The sequence below is a fragment of the Didymosphaeria variabile genome (genome assembly GCF_027946475.1).
Source record: "Didymosphaeria variabile strain IMI 356815 chromosome Unknown scaffold_6, whole genome shotgun sequence".
In the NCBI taxonomy this organism is placed as follows: Eukaryota; Fungi; Ascomycota; class Dothideomycetes; order Pleosporales; family Didymosphaeriaceae; genus Didymosphaeria; species Didymosphaeria variabile.
The window spans coordinates 2,579,784-2,600,335 of NW_026611625.1; the positions used below are offsets into that span (position 1 = coordinate 2,579,784).

Genomic DNA, 20,552 nt, shown 5'->3' on the forward strand with positions numbered 1-20,552 from the left:
ATGTCTAAAGTTCTTGCCGTCTTCGGTGCGACAGGGCAACAGGGTAGCTCGGTTGTGAACCACGTTCTCCAAGACCCAGCTCTCGCTCAGCAATATACGATCCGTGCGCTCACCCGCGATACGGGCTCCGAAAAGTCACAGCAGCTTAGGGCGAAAGGTGTTGATATTGTCACCGCCGACGTTCTCGAACGCGCTTCGCTACAGGACGCCCTCCGAGGCGTGCACACCGTTTTCGCCATGACGACTCCTCTCATCGGGCCAGATGTGCCTGAAGGCGAAGCGGCCCTCAATTGGGAGTTCGAAAATGCAAAGCGCATCGCGGACGTGGCTCTAGCTATGGGCGTCAAGTACCTCATCTTTAGCACACTGCCGTCTGTACGCGACGTTTCGGGCGGCAAGTATACGGCCGTTACGCCCTTTGACGCCAAAGCCAAGGCCGAGACTTATATACGCAGTCTGAGCCCGAAGATGGAAAGCGCATTCTTCTGCCCTGGAAACTTCATGGAGAACTTCCAGGCGCAGTTTTGGATTGCGCCGCGTAAGATAGATGGGATTTGGACTCTGGCCAGGCCAGCTCTTGCCACTTCCAAGATTCCGTTGATCGCGGCTGTTGATGATTCTGGGAGATTTGTCGGCAAGATACTCGCCCACCCGGAAAAGTATGCCGGAAAGCGTTTCTGCGCGGCGGAAGGGCGGTATAGCTGGGATGACATTGCCGCTGCGCTAGGGAAAAGCGCCGGGCAGAAAGTGGTTTACAAGCAGATTGGGTATGAGCAGTGGAGAGGGATGTTTCCATTTGCGGGAAAGCTTTTCGAGGAAGCGTTTCGATACGCGGAGGAGTTTGGGGGATATTTTGGGGAGGAAGAGGAGAGCGAATTGAGCTGGGCGATCGGAGAAATTGGAGAAAGGGGGGACTTGCTCGGTTTTGAGCAATTCTTAGAGAAGTATCCGTTCCAGTTGCAGGAATGAGTCTGGCAGTGGACAAAAACGAATAGATCGGTCCCGAGGTCGGGTGTGAAGAAGTAGCTATAAGTACGTTGTGCACCCGGCAACACTAAACTCTGCAGCCTACTTTAGCATCATGACGCGCTTACCCGCACGCGATCTGAGAATTCACAGCATATACGCATGCTTTTGAGCACTAAACAGTACGGAGGAAGTCAACCTAGGTGAAGTGCCACGCTATGCATTGCTAAAGGGTATCCAATCCGCTCGCTCACTGAAAAGTCTATCTATCCTACATCACGAAAATGGCCAAAGCCGTTCCTGCTTCCCTGTTTCTCCCTTCTCTTGCTTATTGAGAGTCCATCAGCTCGCCAATGCACCCATGGTTCACACACGCCCAGCGCGACCGCCGCGCTCAAATTCTCATACTGCTCCTCCTCGGACTCCTGCCCCCACCGAAGTCCTCAGGGGGCGCCGGACTCCTTTGTCCCTCCCACCACGCTTTACCCTTCTCCCTCCGATGCGGCATGTTCTCCCTGATAACCGTACTTCTCTCGTCGAAACTGCCTGCTCTACTCCTTCCCCCAACACCACCCCTCTCATACTCGGCAGTACGCACCTTACTCTTATTCCTCCTCTCCTTCTTCTCCAACACCGCCGTACCTCTCGCCCCGGGTTCTGTGAAACTCCTTCTACTAGAGCGGACATTGGGGGTAGCCACGCTAGCCGACATCGGTCTCGACTTTTTCTTCTCTTTCTTCGTCGCCGGCGGCCTCTTCGCATAATCATACGTTTCGGGATCCCTCCTACATAGCTCCTTCTCTATGCCCCACAGCGGCGCCTCAGGCAGGATTTTGACCGCTAACGGATCTTTCCACTTCAGTTTCCAGTGGATATCAGGGTCAGTGTTTGGGCCGGGCGGGTACTCGACGACGAGGCGGTAGTTTTGTGTCAGCGCGGGACACTCGTAGATGGACTTGTCGGAAACACCAGGGCCGCCGAGGCGGGTGCGCGTGCGGGCTGAGGCATGGATGTATTCGTTGGTGTATTGGAGAGGGCGGTCGGTGGGGCGGCCGGTAAAAGGGTCGCACTCCATGTAGTGGCCTGGGGTGCGGAGCTGTGAATTGTCAATAATGTGGAAAGACAGGTGTGAAGGGTGGGAAGTGACGTACCGAGCTACCACCTACCGCGTAGATGCCCGTTGAGGAGTTGTAGATTTCGCCAAATGACCATGGGCGGATGTCTTGGCCTTCTCGCCTGTAATACTTTTCATTTTCCTCTTCCAGCTCGAAGAGGTACTCATCGCGCATGTCGAGAAATGGCGCTAATTGCGACATCATCCACGCAAGCGTGATATTCGCAAGCTGCTGGTCGTCGTAGCCACCGCCTACATTCGAATGCACGCCCGGAAACCAGACCTGCCTCAACGTGGTTTTATTCCCGGGCGGTTTTTCCCACACGGCTGGGCTGAACGCACTCCGCTTCTCATCCAAAGCCAGCGCTTGAAAGGCGTTTTCTACGCAATTACTCAGCTTTGTGTCGTAGAAGCTCATCTCCTTCGATTCCGCGGTCTGCAAGCCCAGCTTCTGCAGGAAGTTGAAGCGTGGGGTGCCTAGACTGCCGACTGTGTCCCAAACGGCGATTACTTTGATCCTGATATCCAGCCTCGTGAGCCCCCGTCGTTCAAGCTCATCCGCATACCGCGGACTGTCTGCACTCGGCTTGTGCGGAAACGGCATATCCGGATTTTTGGGCACGTATTTCGGATCTCGTCTATGTTGTACGTCTTCAAATACCTCCGGCAACGCATTGAGTCCCTTCTTCGTCAACAAGCCCACCTCGCTTATCAAGCCTCCAATAGCCCGCGCAGTGAATGATCCTCTTGAAAACCCTAGCAGGAAAATTTCGTCGCCCGGGTGATAGTTGTTCGCGAGGAAGGAGTATGCTTCTCGTACATTATCGCCAAGCCCCTCGCCCGTGGCGCCGGAAATGATGCGATTCAGTCGCCCGCCTTGAGATCCGACCCCGAAGTGGTAGTTTACAATTTGAGGAATGCCGTCTTGGCTTACTGCTTTGATAGCTCTTGATATCCGGGTCACATTGCTGGGAATCGATAATTTTCCATTGATCATGCCGTTATCGCTGTTCAACCACGTCCCGTCACAGGCAACGATCAGGCGCTTGAACATTCCTCTGCCCCCACTGAGACCCGGCGCATCGACGAACATGGGGCCTCTGCTGCGTGGCCTTGGAGAGGCAGGAAGGACGATTTCCAGCGGAGGCTTTGGCGGGACGGGGACGACAATGGGTGCGGAGCCTCGCGCATTGCTGGGCGCCCTGCTGCGGCTCCTTGCTCTTGACGGTGCTTGTGACATCGAGGCACGGTTCCTTCTCTTCTTCTCCTTGTCTGATTCGGGCGAGGGGAAGTACCCCGAGTCACTGCTGTCCGAGGAATCCACCGTGGAGATCCGTGGGGAGTCGTACTTGGTAGGCCGTTACCAGATGTGGATGCTGCGGTGGGTGTGTAGTCGACTTTTGGCTGGCTCCTTCTCTGTGGAGACCCACGTGCGACTAGATGGTAGCGCTGTTCAACCTTACTTCGACGCCAGATGTCCACACTGCAGAAGGTTGATTGCATGCGATGTTGAATGAAGTCGATACTCCGCAAATAGAACCACGTGCGGAACGGGCCGGCCAACATGCACAACAGCGCCTGCACCCGCGCCCTGCAGCAGACACACACGCAGCTCTTCCAGAGTCCCGAACTCTTTCGGGCTCTTCCCAGTGCTTTGCTTCACCGTCCCAACCCTCGTTTCCAGCTCTTTCCCAGCCTCGGCAATTGGAGTCGTCGCACTAAGACCCTGCGTCAACCAACGGAGGCACAGCGCAAGCCTCACACTAGTCGATTGAACACCCAGCAACGCGCTGCCACAACATATGTAAGGAGCGAAAAGGGCAGACAGCAAAAGGAGTGTATCGTACGGACGCAACCGCGCTGCACGAAATCTCACATGAGTTGGGCCGCTGGGCGTCAAGTTCGCGGCGATCCTCGCTTGTGCTTCGCTGGTGGCTGGGAGTCTCCAGCCACGCCTCACTCTGGTCCTTCTCTCTCCACAAACAGTTCGGACAGGGTCACTCGTGACGAATGTCTCCAGACCCGTCGTTGTCTGCGTCGTCGCGGCGATGGAGGCGGTCTGGCTGTAAACACAAGTCATCGCACATAGAGCGCATTGCGCAGCAGGTTCTGGAGACGTCGCCAAGACAGCGAAGCGTAGAGACCGGGATCACCCTTTGGGCGCCGGTGAGCTGGCGACACAAAGAGCGCTTGATGGCCGGTGTAGAGATGCATCTGCGGAAGCAGCGTTGTGGGGCGCATCGCATTAGAAAGATGTACCTGGAGCGATGGACTCTTTGCTGGTCTGGATTAACATGCGGGCTATAGTGGGGCGCCATGGTAGAAAGGCGGTTGTAAGTCGCCCGTACATTGCGGTGTGGAACATGTACGTCCTGTAACGAGTGCAGTAGTCGACGGAGTAATGCTGGCTGTGGACTAGATTGTACGTACGCGCTAGGTCAGACAGCGTAAGAAGCATTCGAGGGCGGTTACTTTGCGACTTGGTCGTGATTGGGTGAGAGTAGCGGTGTTCGAATGTTGGCTTTCGTGCAGACCGCCTCGTTGTGTGCAGCCGTCTGCACGGCAGGCGCATCTAAGACGCGGGTGAGAGCGATCCTAGCAGCCTCGCTCAGAGTCCGGAAGATGCAATAGGGGTGGGGCAAAGTGAACGTAGAGGATATAAACTGTTTTTCAATTTAAACACTTTTCTCTGTTCTGATGCCGTCTTCGCAGAAAAATGCACTCGCGCCAACCTGAGTACAACCTGAGTGATGCCAACTTCATCTGCGCCAGAGAAACAGCCAGTGTCGACGCTATAGCGTCAGCAATAAACCAACACACTATCGTACAGACAAGATAAACCATCCAGCACCTAGACGCCAACCTTCGCCCATCCAATCCTCCTGCTCGCGCTGCTCCATCTAGGATAGTGACGCCATTAATAATAAACTAGTTGATTGAGAGAGGTAGAAATACGGATTGGAATTGAAAGTAACACCTCGGAAAGTGTGAAAAAGAGATTCGTCAAATGGTTTCGTGTGCTGCAAGTGTTCCGTTCTAGTGTGATGTGATGTTGTGTCCAACCTAGTAGTTGCCAAACAAGTCGTCAAGCTCATCGAGCTCGATGTTCTCCGGGCTCTTCAGCGCCCACTCCTCGTCGTCGTTTCCAGACCACGACTCGCCGGCCTTGAAGACTGGCGGGGGCATCTCGATGTTGAGCGACGACTTGAGAAGCGGACTGCTGATGCCTAGCACTGGGTCGAACGTCGAATGCTGCATTTGTCCAAATAAAGCAGCCGCAGTCTCCGAGTTCTTGCGCGCGGCACTCTCCTCGGATTCTACGAGTTCGGGGATGTCGTCCATGGTTACGTCGGCTGGCTGCATGTTCTCAACAGTAGCGCTGGCTGAACGCTCGCGCTCAGCCTGCGCACTTCTCCTCCGCTCTTGCAATGATGACGCCGTCAGTGTGAACTCGCGCTCGTCCTTTTCCAACGGCGGCGACTGAGCACGTCGGTTATGCGCGATGTTGTGGGTCGTAGGTTGGTGGGTCGCATTAGTGAACGGATCGCTAGCTGCATCGTCGTAGTCGGAGAGGTCAAGCTCCGGTGAGGGAGACCTCACATCGCGCGCATGCGAGTCTGCATCGTTGTCGTCAGATGCAGCCGAGGAAAGCGACGGCGAGATGATGCGCGCAGCAGCGGGGATGTTGCCTGCGTCCTCCGGTATGGGCTGGTGCGGGCTGGTGGTGAGGAAGTAGTACACGCGCTTGGGGTGGGTGCCGACGAGCTTCTTGTCGAGCGGACACCGTGACAGCGCGGACCAGTTGCGCTTGAGGTACGTCGCGAGGCGAGATGAGATGATGGCTGCAGGATTCGCGGAGCTGTGTCGCGTCAGCGTGCGTAAAGGCAAGCTAGCGCATGAGCTTTTGACGTACCTTTCAACGATGGGTATTATTGGGGAGAGGACAGTGGCGAGTTCTTTGAGCAAATGGGGGCGATTACCCGTCTTCTCGAGCTGCTCGATCACACCGACGACGATAATATCATCGATGCCTTGGGTATCGATCTTGGACTCGCCAGGCGACGGCGGCGGCGTGTTGGCCACGCGGCCTGCGCTGGTCTTGGGGCGCTCGTCGAAGCGTAACGTGGATAATCGTGGCGGAGAGTTCGGTGAAGAGGATGTCGAGCCGGAATGTGAGCGCTTCTGCCTCTTTGCGACGGGCTGGCTGTCGGTCGTTGTTGGAGAACGTGCGGATCGTCCAGGGAGCGCGATGCCCAACGACGGCAAGGACAGCGATTTCCTGCGGGTGTTGTATTGTGACACCATGGTGATGTAGTTATCGAAGTGTGCGAGCACACAGACTGCTGGCAGCTGTGGGAGAGGAAGAATCTCGTGGGCGAGGGATGCGAATTGTTGTGCTAGGAATACCAGTGGCTGTGATTGGACACGGAATGCAGCTGCAGTGGCCCTTCCTTGCCTGAACCGTCCACCGCTGACTTCTGCCTGCTCAAGCCCAAGAGTTGGTGTGCCGAATAAATAAAGATGGTGGGACGCACGACCAGCCCAGCCGTCGTGTGTATATGAGTACGTCCAGGTGAAGCCTGCTGTCGCCTCCTGAGTGGATTGCGCCGACGCCGACAAAGTCGCCGAGTGCTGCCTACGATTACACGTGCGATGTTTTCGTATCACGGCAGACAACAGGAGTATGCAGCCCAGATGAATTACTTTGGGTCCCTGAATGGGTTCGGAGGGGATGTCGTGAGAGATGAGGGAGTGGAGTGGAGCGGGAGGGTTTCAAGAGGAAGAGGGACGAAGGCCGTGCGCAGTGAATGTATTTCAGGGATGTCCTGACTGGATGGACCGAGATATGACAGCATCCTTTTTTAGAGGCTGTTGGCGTTGAACGGGCCAGCTGTGATTGGCAGGGCTCACCGGAGTGTGGCTAGACGGCCCAAAAGCACTCCAAGACACCAAACTTTCTATCCCATGCGCCTCTATCGATACGGCGCCCACGAGCTGTCGTCTCCGAAGCTGCACCCGTCTGCGCTAGCACGCAGTACCTGCACAGTAGTATGTCTACGTATGCGCCCGTCGCTGCTGGCGTCCGCTGAGGGGCATTGTCATTACTTCACGGCGACCTCTATCACATCATGGCCCTAGTTGAATGAGACGTCTGGCAGCAGCACCAACCTGCCGAGCATGGCGTCACTTCCATCCTCCAGATTGAGGAGGCCGTGGAGATCGGTACGCTGACCGCCTCGGACATGCAGACAGGCAGGTTTGCGCCAGCTGTGATGATATTGGTGTTGCATCCTCTCGATCTTGGGCTGCACAGGGGTGGCCTGTCTAGCAGCCAGGCTTTGGATAATTTAGCCCTGAACGCCGTGCCGGGTCGACGACGGGCGGTGAGCTATAACTTTTTTCTGCTAGAGATTTTTAAAAATCAGCTGGCTCCTCGGCTCTACCCACCGCAAACGGCGCCGCATATGCCGACTTCTTCCGTAACACATGCTGTGGAAGGCGACAAGCCATGCGCACTCCCGAGCATGAACGCACGGAAGCGCACCGTCCGCGTCTTTCATGGCGAGGGACAGCAGCGGTGCGATTAACGCCATCCGAAACGGCCAGCTCCTTGCGTCTTGTTCTGGAAAGCTGCCAGGATCCTTGTTTCACGAGCCGGTGCATCCATCGCTTATGACAACGCACGCGAGCCCACTCGTTACCCCTTGCGAATCGCCGCCCATCCATTCCCCATTGAGCGCCTTGCATCACACAAGGCGCCTGCTTGCATCGTCAGATTTGTGGGGTTGGGAAGTGCGTGTGGGAAGGTCAACCGTGTCGCGCGCACCAGGAGCTACCAGCACGCTTCGGATGCGGGTGCAGCTCCGCTGGCGACCTTCGGATTTTACGAAGCTCTGGACCAGCGCGCCGTTTGTCTGCTACGCATCCATTGAGAGCGAGAGACAAAGAGAAGGCGAGTCATGCATGTCAGCTACAGGGAGGCCTCCGCCAGGAGGTAAGCCACTGCATGCGCTGTCTCCCGTCTTCTCTTGAGCTGTGTTCCATTGCCGTGGTGTGAGCCATAATCAGAAGCTATCAGCAGCCTCCGCGCAAACGGCGGTACTGGGTCGTATTGAGCAAGTGGTGGGCAGTCCGCCCAATTAGTGGCTTCATTATTGGTTGGGTTGTGGAGGAGATCTAAGATCTCTCTCGCTTGATTGTAATAATGTTCTCATCGGGGCGCTTTGCCCCTCATCCACATCTTCCCCACGAAGTCGAAAACAGCTCAATGGAGCTGTCTCCGCAGGTATGTATCGCGTAGTGTACAATTGAAATGTGTTGTTTCCGGTGCATGCAGGCTTCCTTTTGTTGCTGGTTGCAGCTGCGCGGCTAGCAAGCAGCGAGAGCTCAGCTCCAGAGTGACCACCACGGCCGCTGTGGAACCACTGGCTCGGATGTAGGTGACACAATTGCCTCCACATTCCCATCGACACCCGCATGGGAAACTGACGGCGCTTGTTTGTAGCCCCTGCCTTTCCTTGGACGAAGCTCTATCCAATACGTTGTGCCGAGATTGTATCGCTTCATGTTGACGACCTCAAGACCGCTTTCGTTGACAATCTCCCCAATGTCCTTATTCCAAAAGCACCCATGAGCATCGGCATGACTCGGTGCAGTTTTATCAAGTAGATCGTTGAGCCATTGATAGTGCGACTTGCCGTGCTCGAGAAGCAATATCTGCCCGCCGTCCTCTTTGGTCGCAGCTTCCAGGTTATGCAACAGTCTCACAGGATCCGGCGTTGAGCATATGCCCATCGTCTGGATCACAGTATCGTATCCCTCTTGCGCGTCGAACGGCGGCGTTATGGGTTCAAGTGCGGACTGGTGCTTGAAGAAGACACGACTGAAGTACTCTGGATGCGTATCTTTCCACTTCCTCTTCGCGACCGCCAGCATTGGCGCGCTGTAATCCAGCAACGTCACCGTGGCGCACTGCTTGGTCGGGTAAAACGGAATATTCCTTCCCGTACCCACAGCGACTTCCAGTACATGGCCTCGCGCCTTCCTGGTCATGTCTTTCCGCCGCTTGTTGAGCAGGAGCAGCGTTTCCGCCATGTTGACCTTCTCATCGTAGCCGTCTGCCTCTTTGTCGAAACGGTCGATGAAGTCCTCGGGTAGATTCTCAGGGGCTTCGGCATTGGAAATCGAATAGTAGAGTTGGACGCCGTAGAGTCCCAAGCCAAAGGCTGTCAGCCCTCCGAGGAAGATGGGTATCTGTCGCCATCGCTGGACTCTGTTTATATATGTTGGTGCGCGCTTTTGCTCCTCGGATAGCATGCGAATATCTGATAGTCGCGGGCGCTCCTCCCATACTCGCTTCGCCGCTTCTTTCGGTGTGGGATGAGGTGGACTGGCACGGGGGCCTGGATACTGCGGTCGTGATCGCGGGGGAGGTGTAGGCGCCCCGCGCGGCTTCGGTGGTATTCGTCTCGGTACCTTGGGTAGCTTGGCCATCTCGACGCAACTGAAGCCGAGACAGTTTTGTGACAAGCGACGTAGATGTTCAATTAGAGTTGTTGTTCGCATCGAATGCTTCCTCGCAGGGTCTGCCGAGGCGGTCCGTGCTCAAGCTTAAGTCCGAACTTCCAGGGCTCGAATTTTTATACCGGCAAGAGCCGCCGCGAGAGCGAACGCGCCCTTTGCGCGATATCGGCTTCTCCGCATTTTCTATCAGACCAACGAGGGCAAGTCTAGAATTTTGTGTCACAGTGGGTGTCAAAGTAAATAAGACTTCTTGGGTGGCCTGAGCACTTGCCAAAAGTCTCAATCATCTGGACACCCACTGTGTGTTTACCTTTCCTTCGTCTTGTATATACTTATTCATAGCACTTACCATATGTACCTGATGCTGCATCATGGCGTCCACGACCTCATTTGATGTCCCATCGTCCGTGCTTATCGTCGGAAGTGGTGCTTTTGGCCTGTCCACTGCCTGGGCACTCTGCAGGAATCCCCAATACAGAAACACTTCTATTACTGTAGTAGACAGGAATTCGTTCCCTTCCACGGATGGCTCAAGCGTGAGTAGATGAATTCACGATTCGAGCTCAGTCCCCGTACATTGGACCACAGCTTTGATATCTTATCGCGGCTCAGATCGCAGCTTCCGACCCTTGATTGTATGCTCATATCGTGCAGGTCGATTCTTCACGCATCATCCGCCCTGACTACGCCGCCGCTCCCTACGCACGCCTTGCGACCATTGCGCAGAACCGCTGGCGCACCGATTTCGCCCCCGAGCACTACCATGAGACAGGTCTCTGCTTAACTGCATCCGGCCCAGAGCAGCGATATGTAGGCGATTCCCTAGCCAACGTACAAAATATTGGGCTCGACAAGATAGAAGTCTTGGACTCGGCGCAAGATATTGGAAGAGTTTGCGGATTAGGGCGCAGTGAGGACGATGCATGTGGCAGCACGGGATACGTGAACCGGAGTTCAGGCTGGGCAGATGCGGAAGGCGCGATGGTCTGGCTGCGGAACGAGGTGGACAAGTTCAACAGGGTGGACTTCGTAGTTGCACCGGTCAAAAAGCTACTGTTCGATTTTGAGAAGAACACCGTTTCGGGCGCCACTTTGAGCGACGGCTCAGAACTCCGCGCGGATCTTACAATCCTCGCTGCGGGTGCTTGGTCTGCCTCCCTCATCGATCTGCGCGGCATCTGCAAATCCACAGGGCAGGTCGTATGCTACAAGCCCATATCCGCCGAAGAAGAAGCCGCAATCGCGAGCCGCCCCGTAATCCTGAACTTGTCCAACGCGCTCTTCATGATACCGCCGAGCAGGGGGAAACTGAAGATTGCCAGACACGGTCACGGATATCTAAACCCGACTACTATCCCCCATCCCGAATCACAAGACCCCAAAGAGACGATCACTGTGTCATTGCCGTATACACATGTCACCGACCCCAACCTGATCATCCCTGCTGAAGGCCGCCGCGCGTGCAACGCTTTCCTCCACTCCATACATCCTTCTCTCGCCGTGCCATCGCGCCCATTCACTACTACACGGATATGTTGGTACACCGATACCCGCGACGGCGACTTCCTCATCACATACCACCCCAAATACAAAGGCTTGTTCGTGGCGACCGGAGGCAGCGGGCACGGATTCAAGTTCTTGCCTGTCATTGGAGATAGTATTCTGGAATGTGTGGAGGGACGGACGCCGGAAGAGTTCAAAGAGAGGTGGAGATGGCCGGAGGAGAGGGTGCCGGAGGAACTGTGGGCAGGAGATGGGTCGAGGGGTGGTCCGGTGGGGATGATCTTAGAGGAGGAGTTCAGGAAGAGTGAATCTAAGCTGTAGAAATAATCATGGCAAGGGTCCACTTGTACATATTGCATCGCGGCGTTGGCGTTGTTACATGCTTGTATCTAGATTACCAGCGCAGGTCAGAATATACTGTGTTTCGAGACTCCAAAAGCACTTCAGATACAGGTCGGCGACATATATAACCTGCCCTCTTCCCGCGGTGCTTGCTCTCCACACGACTCAAGCCCAGTAGAGCTACCAGACTTGAAGCGGAACCACTTCAAGTGATTTTTGCCTTCTTCGCCCTTCTACCAAACGTTCTGGAAGACCTACATATGGAAGCCGTTTCCGTCTTCCCGAAATCCACTCTAACAGGCGCATGTCCGAAACACGTCGTCTTCTCCAAAGTCCCATACACGTCATCATCACGATCCGCTCGCCTTCCTCCACCCTCTTGCCACCCAAGCATTATGCTCAGGCAGCATACCTCGGTAGAGCCTTAATACCACATACAAACCTACTTCTAGCGCATCAAAACTTATGTACAACGCACAATCAGGTAACTCTTGTGGCGCTTCAAAAACATGCGGCGTAACTACACGTGCGGGGAGGAAGCAAGGATTCAAGAAGAGGAGAAGTAGAAGAAATTACGTTGGCATCTAGAGGAGACTAAAGTTGCCTGGCATACGTTCGCTGAGGTGACTGTCTTTGGTGGTGCTTTAAAAAGGCAAGCAATACATACCATGTGTGAGCGATCTCTTAAAGAGAGCTTGGAAGGACAAGATGGGTTCTTTTTCTCCCTTCCATGTCGCCATCAGAATTGGACAGCTGTCTGCTGTGGCGCTTTCAAAAGCCTCTCGATGTGCACATGACGCCGGCCGGCGATATCTGCTCCAAACCATCAGAAGGTGCAAGTGCTGGTCGTCTTTCTCTCCGCGTTCGAAAGCAATCAATGGTACATCAACCGCACCATATGTGTGCTGCCTTCCAATCAACATTGAACTTCACAAAAAAAAAGCGTCAGAATGTGAAGGTGTGAGTGGCCTCCGCTCAAGTCGGTATCGTAGACTTCCACGTGCTCGTTGCAGTGTTCTTCCTTGATGCTCACTGAGCAATGCGCAAAGAAGTAAGAAAGCAGTTGCATTGATGGGGTGTTTGCCTCATTGTGCTTCTAGATTACAGATGTTTGCTGATAATGCTAAGAGCAGGACTCGCCCGAAATTAATGAACGTGGAAGCCAAGCGTTTGTGGTGGCTTTCCTTTTCTGTATCCACTGAAGAGGGTACAAAAGAACCTGAACGCGTACCTTCATGTGGTGCTTGGTTCGCTGTGCTAGAAGAAACGCTCCACGATCGCATGTCTGAGCGAGCTCTGCTTGAAATGTTGCGAATACCAGACTCATGCGTTGATAGTGGCCTTCTTCATTCCTGGAAATTCGGATAGGCCTTAAATCGAAGATACAATCGATTTGTCGATCATCGCGTGCTTTCTAAGATACGAAGGACCTGTGCCATGGGCTCAAAGGACTCTACTCAAGAGGACTGATCAGTTGCTCATATACACAGGTACTGGCCGTGTTCTTATGCTTCGTTCTCGAAGAATGATGTTTAATGCCAGCTCATACGGTACCTTTCCTTCGGCGGTTGCAAAATACTGGACCAGCTATATGATCTGCGGCTTCAAGTCTGCTTCAAAACTAAAAGGCATCAGCGCTATATGTGCCGGACCCGCCTCTCTTTCTTCAACTCTTTTCAGAGCTATCGAAAGTGATTCCGATATCGACAATGAAACGTCCGCCTTGGAGTTTCTAAAAAAGGAGAAGGCTTCATGCCATGTGCGCGGAGCGAACTCCCTTCTTCTCCAAACTCAGCTCTTAGGAAAGGTCATGTTTTTTTCGTGACCCCGTCTCCTCGGGCCACACTAGCGATGGAACACATGTGCTGTTGACGATGTGGTGCTCGCCTCTCCTCTTTCCAAAGTAGTGCGCCATAATTCATTTGCGGGATCGCGCTCTCAAGACAGACGACTTATTTACTTCATATTTAGTCTACTGTCCCTTTCATACACAACATAAATTTCCAAAGCGAATTGTACAGTTTCCTTCAATATGCCCTCTTCATTCCGAAAAGTCAGAAAGCATTTTCCTGGATTCCATGTCTAACATGGAGCTTTCTTAGTGAAGCGGACGATCCTTAATCAGCTCTCTGTTCTTCTTCCACTTGCTACTCAGTAGGTTCGAGAACCTCAGCTGAATGTGGTGCTCCCCTCCTATGCGCTCCAAAAACAGATAGTTTGAACGCATGGCGAAGAATGAATAATCTGTGGATGGAAAGGGAACAAGACCAAGGAGAAGGGAAGACAGGGAGGGAGAGAATGAGAGTGTCTATGCATGTCCTTTCTGTCCTGCAATGCCGGAACAAATACCTGCAAGCGTGTCCGTCGCGTTATATTCGCATCATCCCTTCCAATTTACCCTTAAATTTTGTTGTCCAGCCCACACCACCAGCTTTCCAGCCCCGAGTTCACTCCCAGGCACCGGATCCTAAACCAGTGTTGGATTATGTGAGACTTGGCAGCTTGATTGTGGCTGCAAAGTTCCCAGAGCGTTTTTGTAAAGATGCTCAGGTTAGTTCGGGCAGTTATACCTTCGAGTAATGCCGACATAGTATTCTGGCATGAAGGATCAACCAGGGCGGTTACTACCCAGTCGTGAGCATTACAGCTGAACAAGAGTGAGTCCCAGCTACACTCCGCTTGGAACTTTTTCCGTTCATTCCGTTACATGACCGCAGTGTAGAATAGTGCTAGATACAATTGGCGGTGGCAGCTATTGCGCTGATGATGTGCGGGACGAGCGAGTGGAGACGGTTGCACATGCGCGCTAAAATAACCTTAAATTTAGCGCTTTTCACTCGAGTCGACGTCGCTCCAAATCTACATCTGATCCGGAGCGGCTGGTTTCCATGTTGACCACAATGCGGCCTGCTCTCCACTCCCACACCTCACACAGGATCCCTGAAGACGCATACGCTTCTCTACCGCATGACCTTACTGGTGCTGCATCTTCTTATCCCGCTTTCCATCATGGCGACCCCGTCGGCGACCACAACACCTCCAACTTTGGCGTATCATCACCGCCGGAACATCACACACTACCTTCACAGCACGCACACACAGACCATGACGGCATACGTCTCGATCTGAACTTGTCACCCGAATCTAGCCGACCATTTCATGTCCCGGCCTCAACAGCTGCACACCATGAGTCCCATGACTTCACCGGACCCTCCACATCCTCCGAATTCAGAACGATAGCTGCACCACCTCCCATACCGCCCAATACCGCACCTCCAGGCCATTTCGACATGCTTCCACCTCTACCTTCTACACATACTACCTGGCAAGCGCTCCACACCTACGCGCAAACGCACGCCTCGGCTCACGGCTACGCCCTCTCCATCAACACCACCGCAAAGAACCGGTCCCGCATAAAACTCGCATGTGTGTGCTACGGCGCCCCTAAGAATACGCACAAACTGACGCCCGAGACAAGGGTGCGCAAGAACAGAGTGAGCTACAAGACGGGGTGCAAGATGTGGATCGAGGCGAGAAAGGGCGAGGATGGCCTTTGGGTGTTAAGGGTTGGCGAAGGTGCGCATAATCATGAGGGAAGGGACACTCAAGGGTGGGCAGTACAGAGAAAGAGGACGTGGGGCGTACAGGGAGGCCGCGTAGGCACCGGCGGCGTGACAGCCCTGGAAGAGCGGGAACAGCTGCGGATGCGCAGCGTTGATCAAGGCCATGGCGACGATGTCCGGCCCGAGGAGAGCCACAATACGCTACAAGGTCGCGATGACCGGAACGCAAGTCATAGCCTCGAAAGTGGGGGTCTTGTATGGAAAATTATCGAGCACGAGATGCTGCGCAAAGGTGTTGCGGGTCAAGGCCCCGACCGCGGCGTCGGCCGCACGGTCAAGATTTTGGAAGGGAAGCTCCCCGGCATCCAAATTTTCAAGCGCGACGTCTACAACATCCGAGCACAAATTAAGCGCACGCGGAAGGCGGCCGGTCAACAAGTAGGCGAGAATCTCGCGATTTCTGACGATGAGGAAAATAACCCGTCGGATGCGGAAGTGTCTCTGCACGCCCAGTCCAGTCTTCGTCAGTACCCGACTTCCCAAGATAACGGCAATGAGGAGCGAGGCGGCTTCGCGCAGATCGATCCCGGCCTGATAGCGCAGTGTAACTCCGCGCTAGAGAACGTGCAGCGACCGGAAGGGGAAGAGTCGGAGCTCGATCAGTTACGCAGAGAGATCAGCACTTTGCGGTACGTGCTTTCTTCGCGGACCAAGGAGGTCGAAAAGAAGAACGAGGAGAACGAGACCCTGAGAGTGCAACTAGAAATCGCAAATATGGCGCTGTATAATGAGCGGGGTGGGTCGTCGGGGCAGTAGGAATAGCTGCAGTAAGCCTAAACCCCTACCTAGGTGTAACACGTTGCGATGTCCTGATAGTTATGATCTTACCAATGGCTGAACGGCATGCGTCTGGCTGCTCATGCGAGTCGGCCTTTAGCAATTGTTGCAATTTCAATCAGCCGTGGGATGGCCTGACTTGAATTAAGGTAGTTAGGTCTTAGGTCTTTGGTATAGGGATCAAGTAATGTGGTCTTGGAACACGCTGCAACCTTCTACATGCCAGAGGCTGCTGCCTGATGTGCTTATGTGATTCAGTTCCCACATGCCCTACTTCGTGAAGTACCATGCCTCTTCGGTTCTATCCCTCTTTATTCCGCGCATAGGAATATGCAGAATTAGCACATCCAGATCGCATATTAGTTCCCTCAAAGGCCCGAAATATATAAAAGTTGCCTGCTGTACTCGGGGCCCGACTCCGCGCCGCTCTTGCATGTCGTTTGTGCAACTTCGTACACTCTTCACCCTCACAAACTTTGTATACCACCTTCTCTCCTTCTCTCGACTATCAAAGCCATGTTGCACTTCTATTAGCATGCCTTCGTAGCCCTCGTAATTCCCTGACCGAGTCCAACTCAATTTCGCCCGCGACGCCGCCTGCTGCCTTTGAAATGCAGCTCCCCAATTTTCTACTCTCTACTCTGGTAATGCTCGCAGTAAGCGTCACAGCAAGTTCCATTCCACCTACTACCGGGTACGCGGAGCAGGAATTGGGAGCGACGTACAATGAGCTGCATTCGCGGTACTGCTGCAAGGAGGAGAATTGCTGGGATCGAAGTGATTGCTACGTTAGTCTTGCTGCCCCGTTGAATTGGGTAGGTGGAAGCTAATTGGATAGGTAGTGGGCTGGATACTGCTGTTAGTGTTTGAGGAGAAGGGTTAGAGAGGAGCGGATATTAGCAATACCCGAAACAGAGTGGCGAGGCGGAAGTACGGCCATATTCAAGACCGCGCAAGATCATCTCACCCATGAGGCCTTACCATTTCGATTAAGTAGGGGCCGGACAGTGAGGTGACCGAGAATATACTCCTCATCTCGTCCACATGCGACGCAGACGCCGCCTTCGTCTTGATGGAGGACCGGCGCACGTCGTGGGTCCGAGCCCTACCACAAACAAAATTTACCCAATCAGGAGCGGCGGCGCGCCCAGGGAGACAAGATATGCGGAATCCGTTGTACAATGTGGACGTCGCACTTCGTGAGGTCGAAGCCGTAATCGTCGCAATACTAGCCTGAGGGCCCACGAGGGAGGTAGAAGAGTGCGAAGGTGACAGCGCTTGCAAGGAGACGGAGGAGAGTGAGGATTGTCGCGGCCTATTGGAGGCGTGTTCACCATATGGGTTGCAGCTCGATGTGGGATCATTGTTTTAAGGGTAACCTGCACGCAGATCGAATTAGAGCAATCAATCGTAAAACACAAAGGGATAGAAGTACCCCAACACAATCGTCTTAGTCTGAGGACATCCATATAGCCATTGTTGCCTGTTCATTGACAAGAGCAGGTAGGTAGATAACGGACTTACGTCCACTAGCTGGGGCATCAGTGCCCTTCTGCTAGTTACAAGGCCGCCCTAGGAGATTGAACTCCAGTCATACCGTTTTGCACAAGGTAATGGTTGAATTCTCCTACCATAACTGGATCGTAGCCTTCATTTTCGCTGTTGAAACGTGTGCAGCCAAGGACCAGCGCAAGCTGGGACCCTGACGTACTTCCACAGACATGGACCAGCAAAGAGGCCGACATCTCGCTAAGTTCGTGGCTCCCGCCGTTTACCGGGGCATTCCAAGGCGTCTCAGATGGTGATCTATTTGCCCCGGGACAATCACCCTGGACAAAGCATGATGGCACGCCCTTCCAACGCATCAGCGTATACGGCACAGGAGACTTGGCCCTCTGAGCCCGGGAGGATCTTCACCGGTAAGCTTTAATGAGTCGGACTGGTGTAATTCAGCGCAGCAAATCAAAGTGAAAAATCGACCACAAAAACAACTTTTGCTTGACGTACTTTTGTTTGACGTGGGTTGGTCGAAAATGCGGTATCTACTTCGTATTTTGGATCCAAGATGCTGCTTGTTCAAAATCAATCATCTATTTCACATATCGAAAACCTGTACAGTGTTTTCGATATTTGTAGCTGTCAGAATTTCGAAACTGTCAGTGCTCCGCATGCCACCAGAGCTTTCGGAGATGTCTTCAAGCTGGTTTGTTCTGCCTTGTACCGACGAGTGCATTGTGAGTTCCAGGCACCTAGAGCGAGAATCTATTGTCAGATGGATGAAGTTCGTCATCTTGCATTGATTATTGGGATATCCCCCAACAGCCCATACCAATGATTCCAAACACTGGCCAATAGTACAGGAAGTGCTCGTATCTGCTGAGTCTGCATTTAGCACTAAAAGCAGGCCCTTTTCTGTATTTAAAAACATGGCTTACTGTCTCGCTTATTGCTCCGCATGTATCTTGATGTATGAGGCGCCAGAACCGGCACACTCAAGCTGTTGCTCGAGCCCCATCTTGCTTTGTCATCTCCAAGAGCCTTCGATCTATGGAGAGGAAGGGAGGACACCGCGAGGATTGTACCTGGGGAAGGCGCTGTCGTGCACGCGCCTGTAGTGCCATATGGGGGGAGAGGAGGAAGGAGTGTGTGTCCATCATCGCTCTGGTACGATCTTCAATGTCGATTTCCAAACGAAACATCAACACATGAGTACCGCCGTGTGAGCGATACAGTTCCTTCTCGATCATGTGAACTGTCATTATGTTGTGCTCATTACCTACGTTGCTCGTGCATTACAAAGATCTACCTAAATTATAGGGGATATCATTCTGAAACCAACAAACCAACAGACCAACAAACCAGCAAACCAACAAACCGATAAAACACCTCAACCTCATCACTTCTTACCTAGTAGACGGCGACGGCAAATCCTTCACACTCGGCATATCCTCCACTGTTGCTCGCGGCGCATCCTGGCCACGTTCGTCTGAGATTACTAGCGGTGGTTGGGGTGTTTCCTCTTGTTGCGCCGCACCTTGCCGGCTCGAGTCGCCGTTGTTCCTCAGATTCGAATTAGAAGCAAAGATTGAATCATCCGCCGAGGCGAGGGAGGAAGCGCTGCTAGCGAGATTAGAGTCACCACCTTCAGCAGCGAGACGGTCCTTTTCTTGACTCTCTAGACGCGTTTCACGGCCGCGCTTGTGGCAGTACCAGAAGACGAAGAGGAGGACTGGATCGTATTAGCTTCATGCCTGCTGTATAAATAGGTGGAGGAAGGATGACTTACGACACACAGCTAAACTCATGAGGATGTTCGTGCCCGTCAAGATAGCCGGGAACCTCAGCTTCAAGAAGTTTAGAATGCTGCGCAGCATAGTAGCCACCGCACCTTCAGCGGACAGCAGACTCTTCAAGCTGGGAATCTTCGCTTTCTGCTTCGCCTTCTTCTTGGCGTAGGTTTTCGCGCCTTCCTGCCAGGTTTGCTTCTGCTTTGCGTCGAAGCCAGGCTTCTCGGACGCCGCAGCGAGAACCTCGGGCCCAAGCGCAGCCGTCATTTTGGCTGGAAGGCTCTTGACCATGTTCTGCAGGAACGGCGGGAGGTTGCCGTACATCTTCTTGAGATTTTCGTCGTAATCTTTGAACAGCTTTTCCAGGTCGTTGTACGCGGTAGGCGCGCCGGCGATGATGTCTTTGAGGACAAGCGTGAATTTGTTGAAGAGTTCCTCAGACTCTTTGCTAAAGGAGAAGACACGGTTGTTCACGGCGGAGAGGTTGAGGTCGTCGAGGATAGCCGCCAGATCCTGTTCCTCTTTTTCCTTTTCTTTTTGCTCTTCGGTCTTTGCGGCTGCTGCAGCGGAGAGGAGGTCATCGGCTGCTTTCTGCTTGTCCTTAGGTGTGATGGTGGATTTCCTCTTCTCCTTGGATTTACTGTCCTTGCCGTCTGCATCCTTTTTGTCTGTCGCCTTTTTGAAGCGTGCCTGTGCGAGAGCGAAGTAGCCCATTACGCTCTTCTTCCGGCCAAGGCCTTCCTTATCCGCATCCGACACAGTGACCTCCGGGGGACTCGTAGGTAGCGGCACTTTGTCCGCACCGTCCATCAACGCCTGCTGCGCATCCCTTCCCGTTTTCTTTTCGCCATTTTCGACCACTTCGGCAGGTCGCGAAGGAAGCGGTGGTCGCGGGCCCTCAGGCTCCTGAGCGATGGCAGCTAGGCGTGCAAGGAACTTCTCATCTTCTTCGTCGAGGACCGGCGAGGCGGCGGGCTCTTCGCTAGGAGTACTCATCGCTGGCGCTGGTGGTGATGATATTGGCTTGCCGACCGCGGCATCAACGGCTTTTTCGACTGTGTCCTCAGTTGGTTCTTGCTTGGACTGCCGGCGAAACTTTTTGACGTTGAAGTAGGAGAGGGACATTGTGCACGTAGGCTGTAGGTTGCTGTACAGGGTATGCTTAGTTTGAGTGTTTGGTAGATATGTTCCGAAAGAAGGGAAGAGAAGAGAAATGTATAGATGTGACGTCTTGAGGACGAGATCTGAAGATCTGCGCTGTTATCGCCTTCCCATGACGATCAGGCTGCTCTTTCTCGCTTGTGCCAGGCGGCAGGCCATGTGACCATGCGCGCGCCCAGAGGTGGCATGCCAAGAGCGTCAGTGCGGGCGCTAAGGTAAGCGACTTAGCACGCACGAATTAATAGAGAATCGATT

At 53.7% G+C, this 20,552-nt stretch overlaps 7 protein-coding genes across 7 annotated transcripts; 3 read left to right on the top strand and 4 right to left on the bottom strand.

The window, feature by feature from the left end:
• Positions 1-969, top strand: N0V89_008744 (uncharacterized protein; the record flags this gene model as incomplete). Its single annotated transcript, XM_056217497.1, has 1 exon — positions 1-969. The coding sequence occupies one exon, from the start codon at positions 1-3 to the stop codon at positions 967-969; it is 969 nt and encodes a 322-aa protein (XP_056069053.1).
• Positions 970-1,360: 391 nt separating this feature from the next.
• Positions 1,361-3,583, bottom strand: N0V89_008745 (uncharacterized protein; the record flags this gene model as incomplete). Its single annotated transcript, XM_056217498.1, has 3 exons — positions 1,361-2,062; positions 2,118-3,428; positions 3,539-3,583. 3 exons carry the CDS (start codon positions 3,581-3,583, stop codon positions 1,361-1,363), a joined length of 2,058 nt encoding a protein of 685 aa, XP_056069054.1.
• Positions 3,584-5,143: 1,560 nt separating this feature from the next.
• On the bottom strand, positions 5,144-6,385 carry N0V89_008746 (uncharacterized protein; the record flags this gene model as incomplete). The annotated part of the gene is made up of 2 exons (XM_056217499.1): positions 5,144-5,939; positions 5,994-6,385. The coding sequence occupies 2 exons, from the start codon at positions 6,383-6,385 to the stop codon at positions 5,144-5,146; spliced, it is 1,188 nt and encodes a 395-aa protein (XP_056069055.1).
• A 2,082-nt stretch (positions 6,386-8,467) lies between these two features.
• N0V89_008747 (uncharacterized protein) lies at positions 8,468-9,574 on the bottom strand (the record flags this gene model as incomplete). The annotated part of the gene is made up of 1 exon (XM_056217500.1): positions 8,468-9,574. One exon carries the CDS (start codon positions 9,572-9,574, stop codon positions 8,468-8,470), a length of 1,107 nt encoding a protein of 368 aa, XP_056069056.1.
• Positions 9,575-9,975: 401 nt separating this feature from the next.
• On the top strand, positions 9,976-11,428 carry N0V89_008748 (uncharacterized protein; the record flags this gene model as incomplete). Its single annotated transcript, XM_056217501.1, has 2 exons — positions 9,976-10,140; positions 10,259-11,428. 2 exons carry the CDS (start codon positions 9,976-9,978, stop codon positions 11,426-11,428), a joined length of 1,335 nt encoding a protein of 444 aa, XP_056069057.1.
• Positions 11,429-14,349: 2,921 nt separating this feature from the next.
• N0V89_008749 (uncharacterized protein) lies at positions 14,350-15,828 on the top strand (the record flags this gene model as incomplete). Its single annotated transcript, XM_056217502.1, has 1 exon — positions 14,350-15,828. The coding sequence occupies one exon, from the start codon at positions 14,350-14,352 to the stop codon at positions 15,826-15,828; it is 1,479 nt and encodes a 492-aa protein (XP_056069058.1).
• A 2,924-nt stretch (positions 15,829-18,752) lies between these two features.
• N0V89_008750 (uncharacterized protein) lies at positions 18,753-20,261 on the bottom strand (the record flags this gene model as incomplete). The annotated part of the gene is made up of 2 exons (XM_056217503.1): positions 18,753-19,078; positions 19,136-20,261. 2 exons carry the CDS (start codon positions 20,259-20,261, stop codon positions 18,753-18,755), a joined length of 1,452 nt encoding a protein of 483 aa, XP_056069059.1.
• Positions 20,262-20,552: the final 291 nt, after the last annotated feature.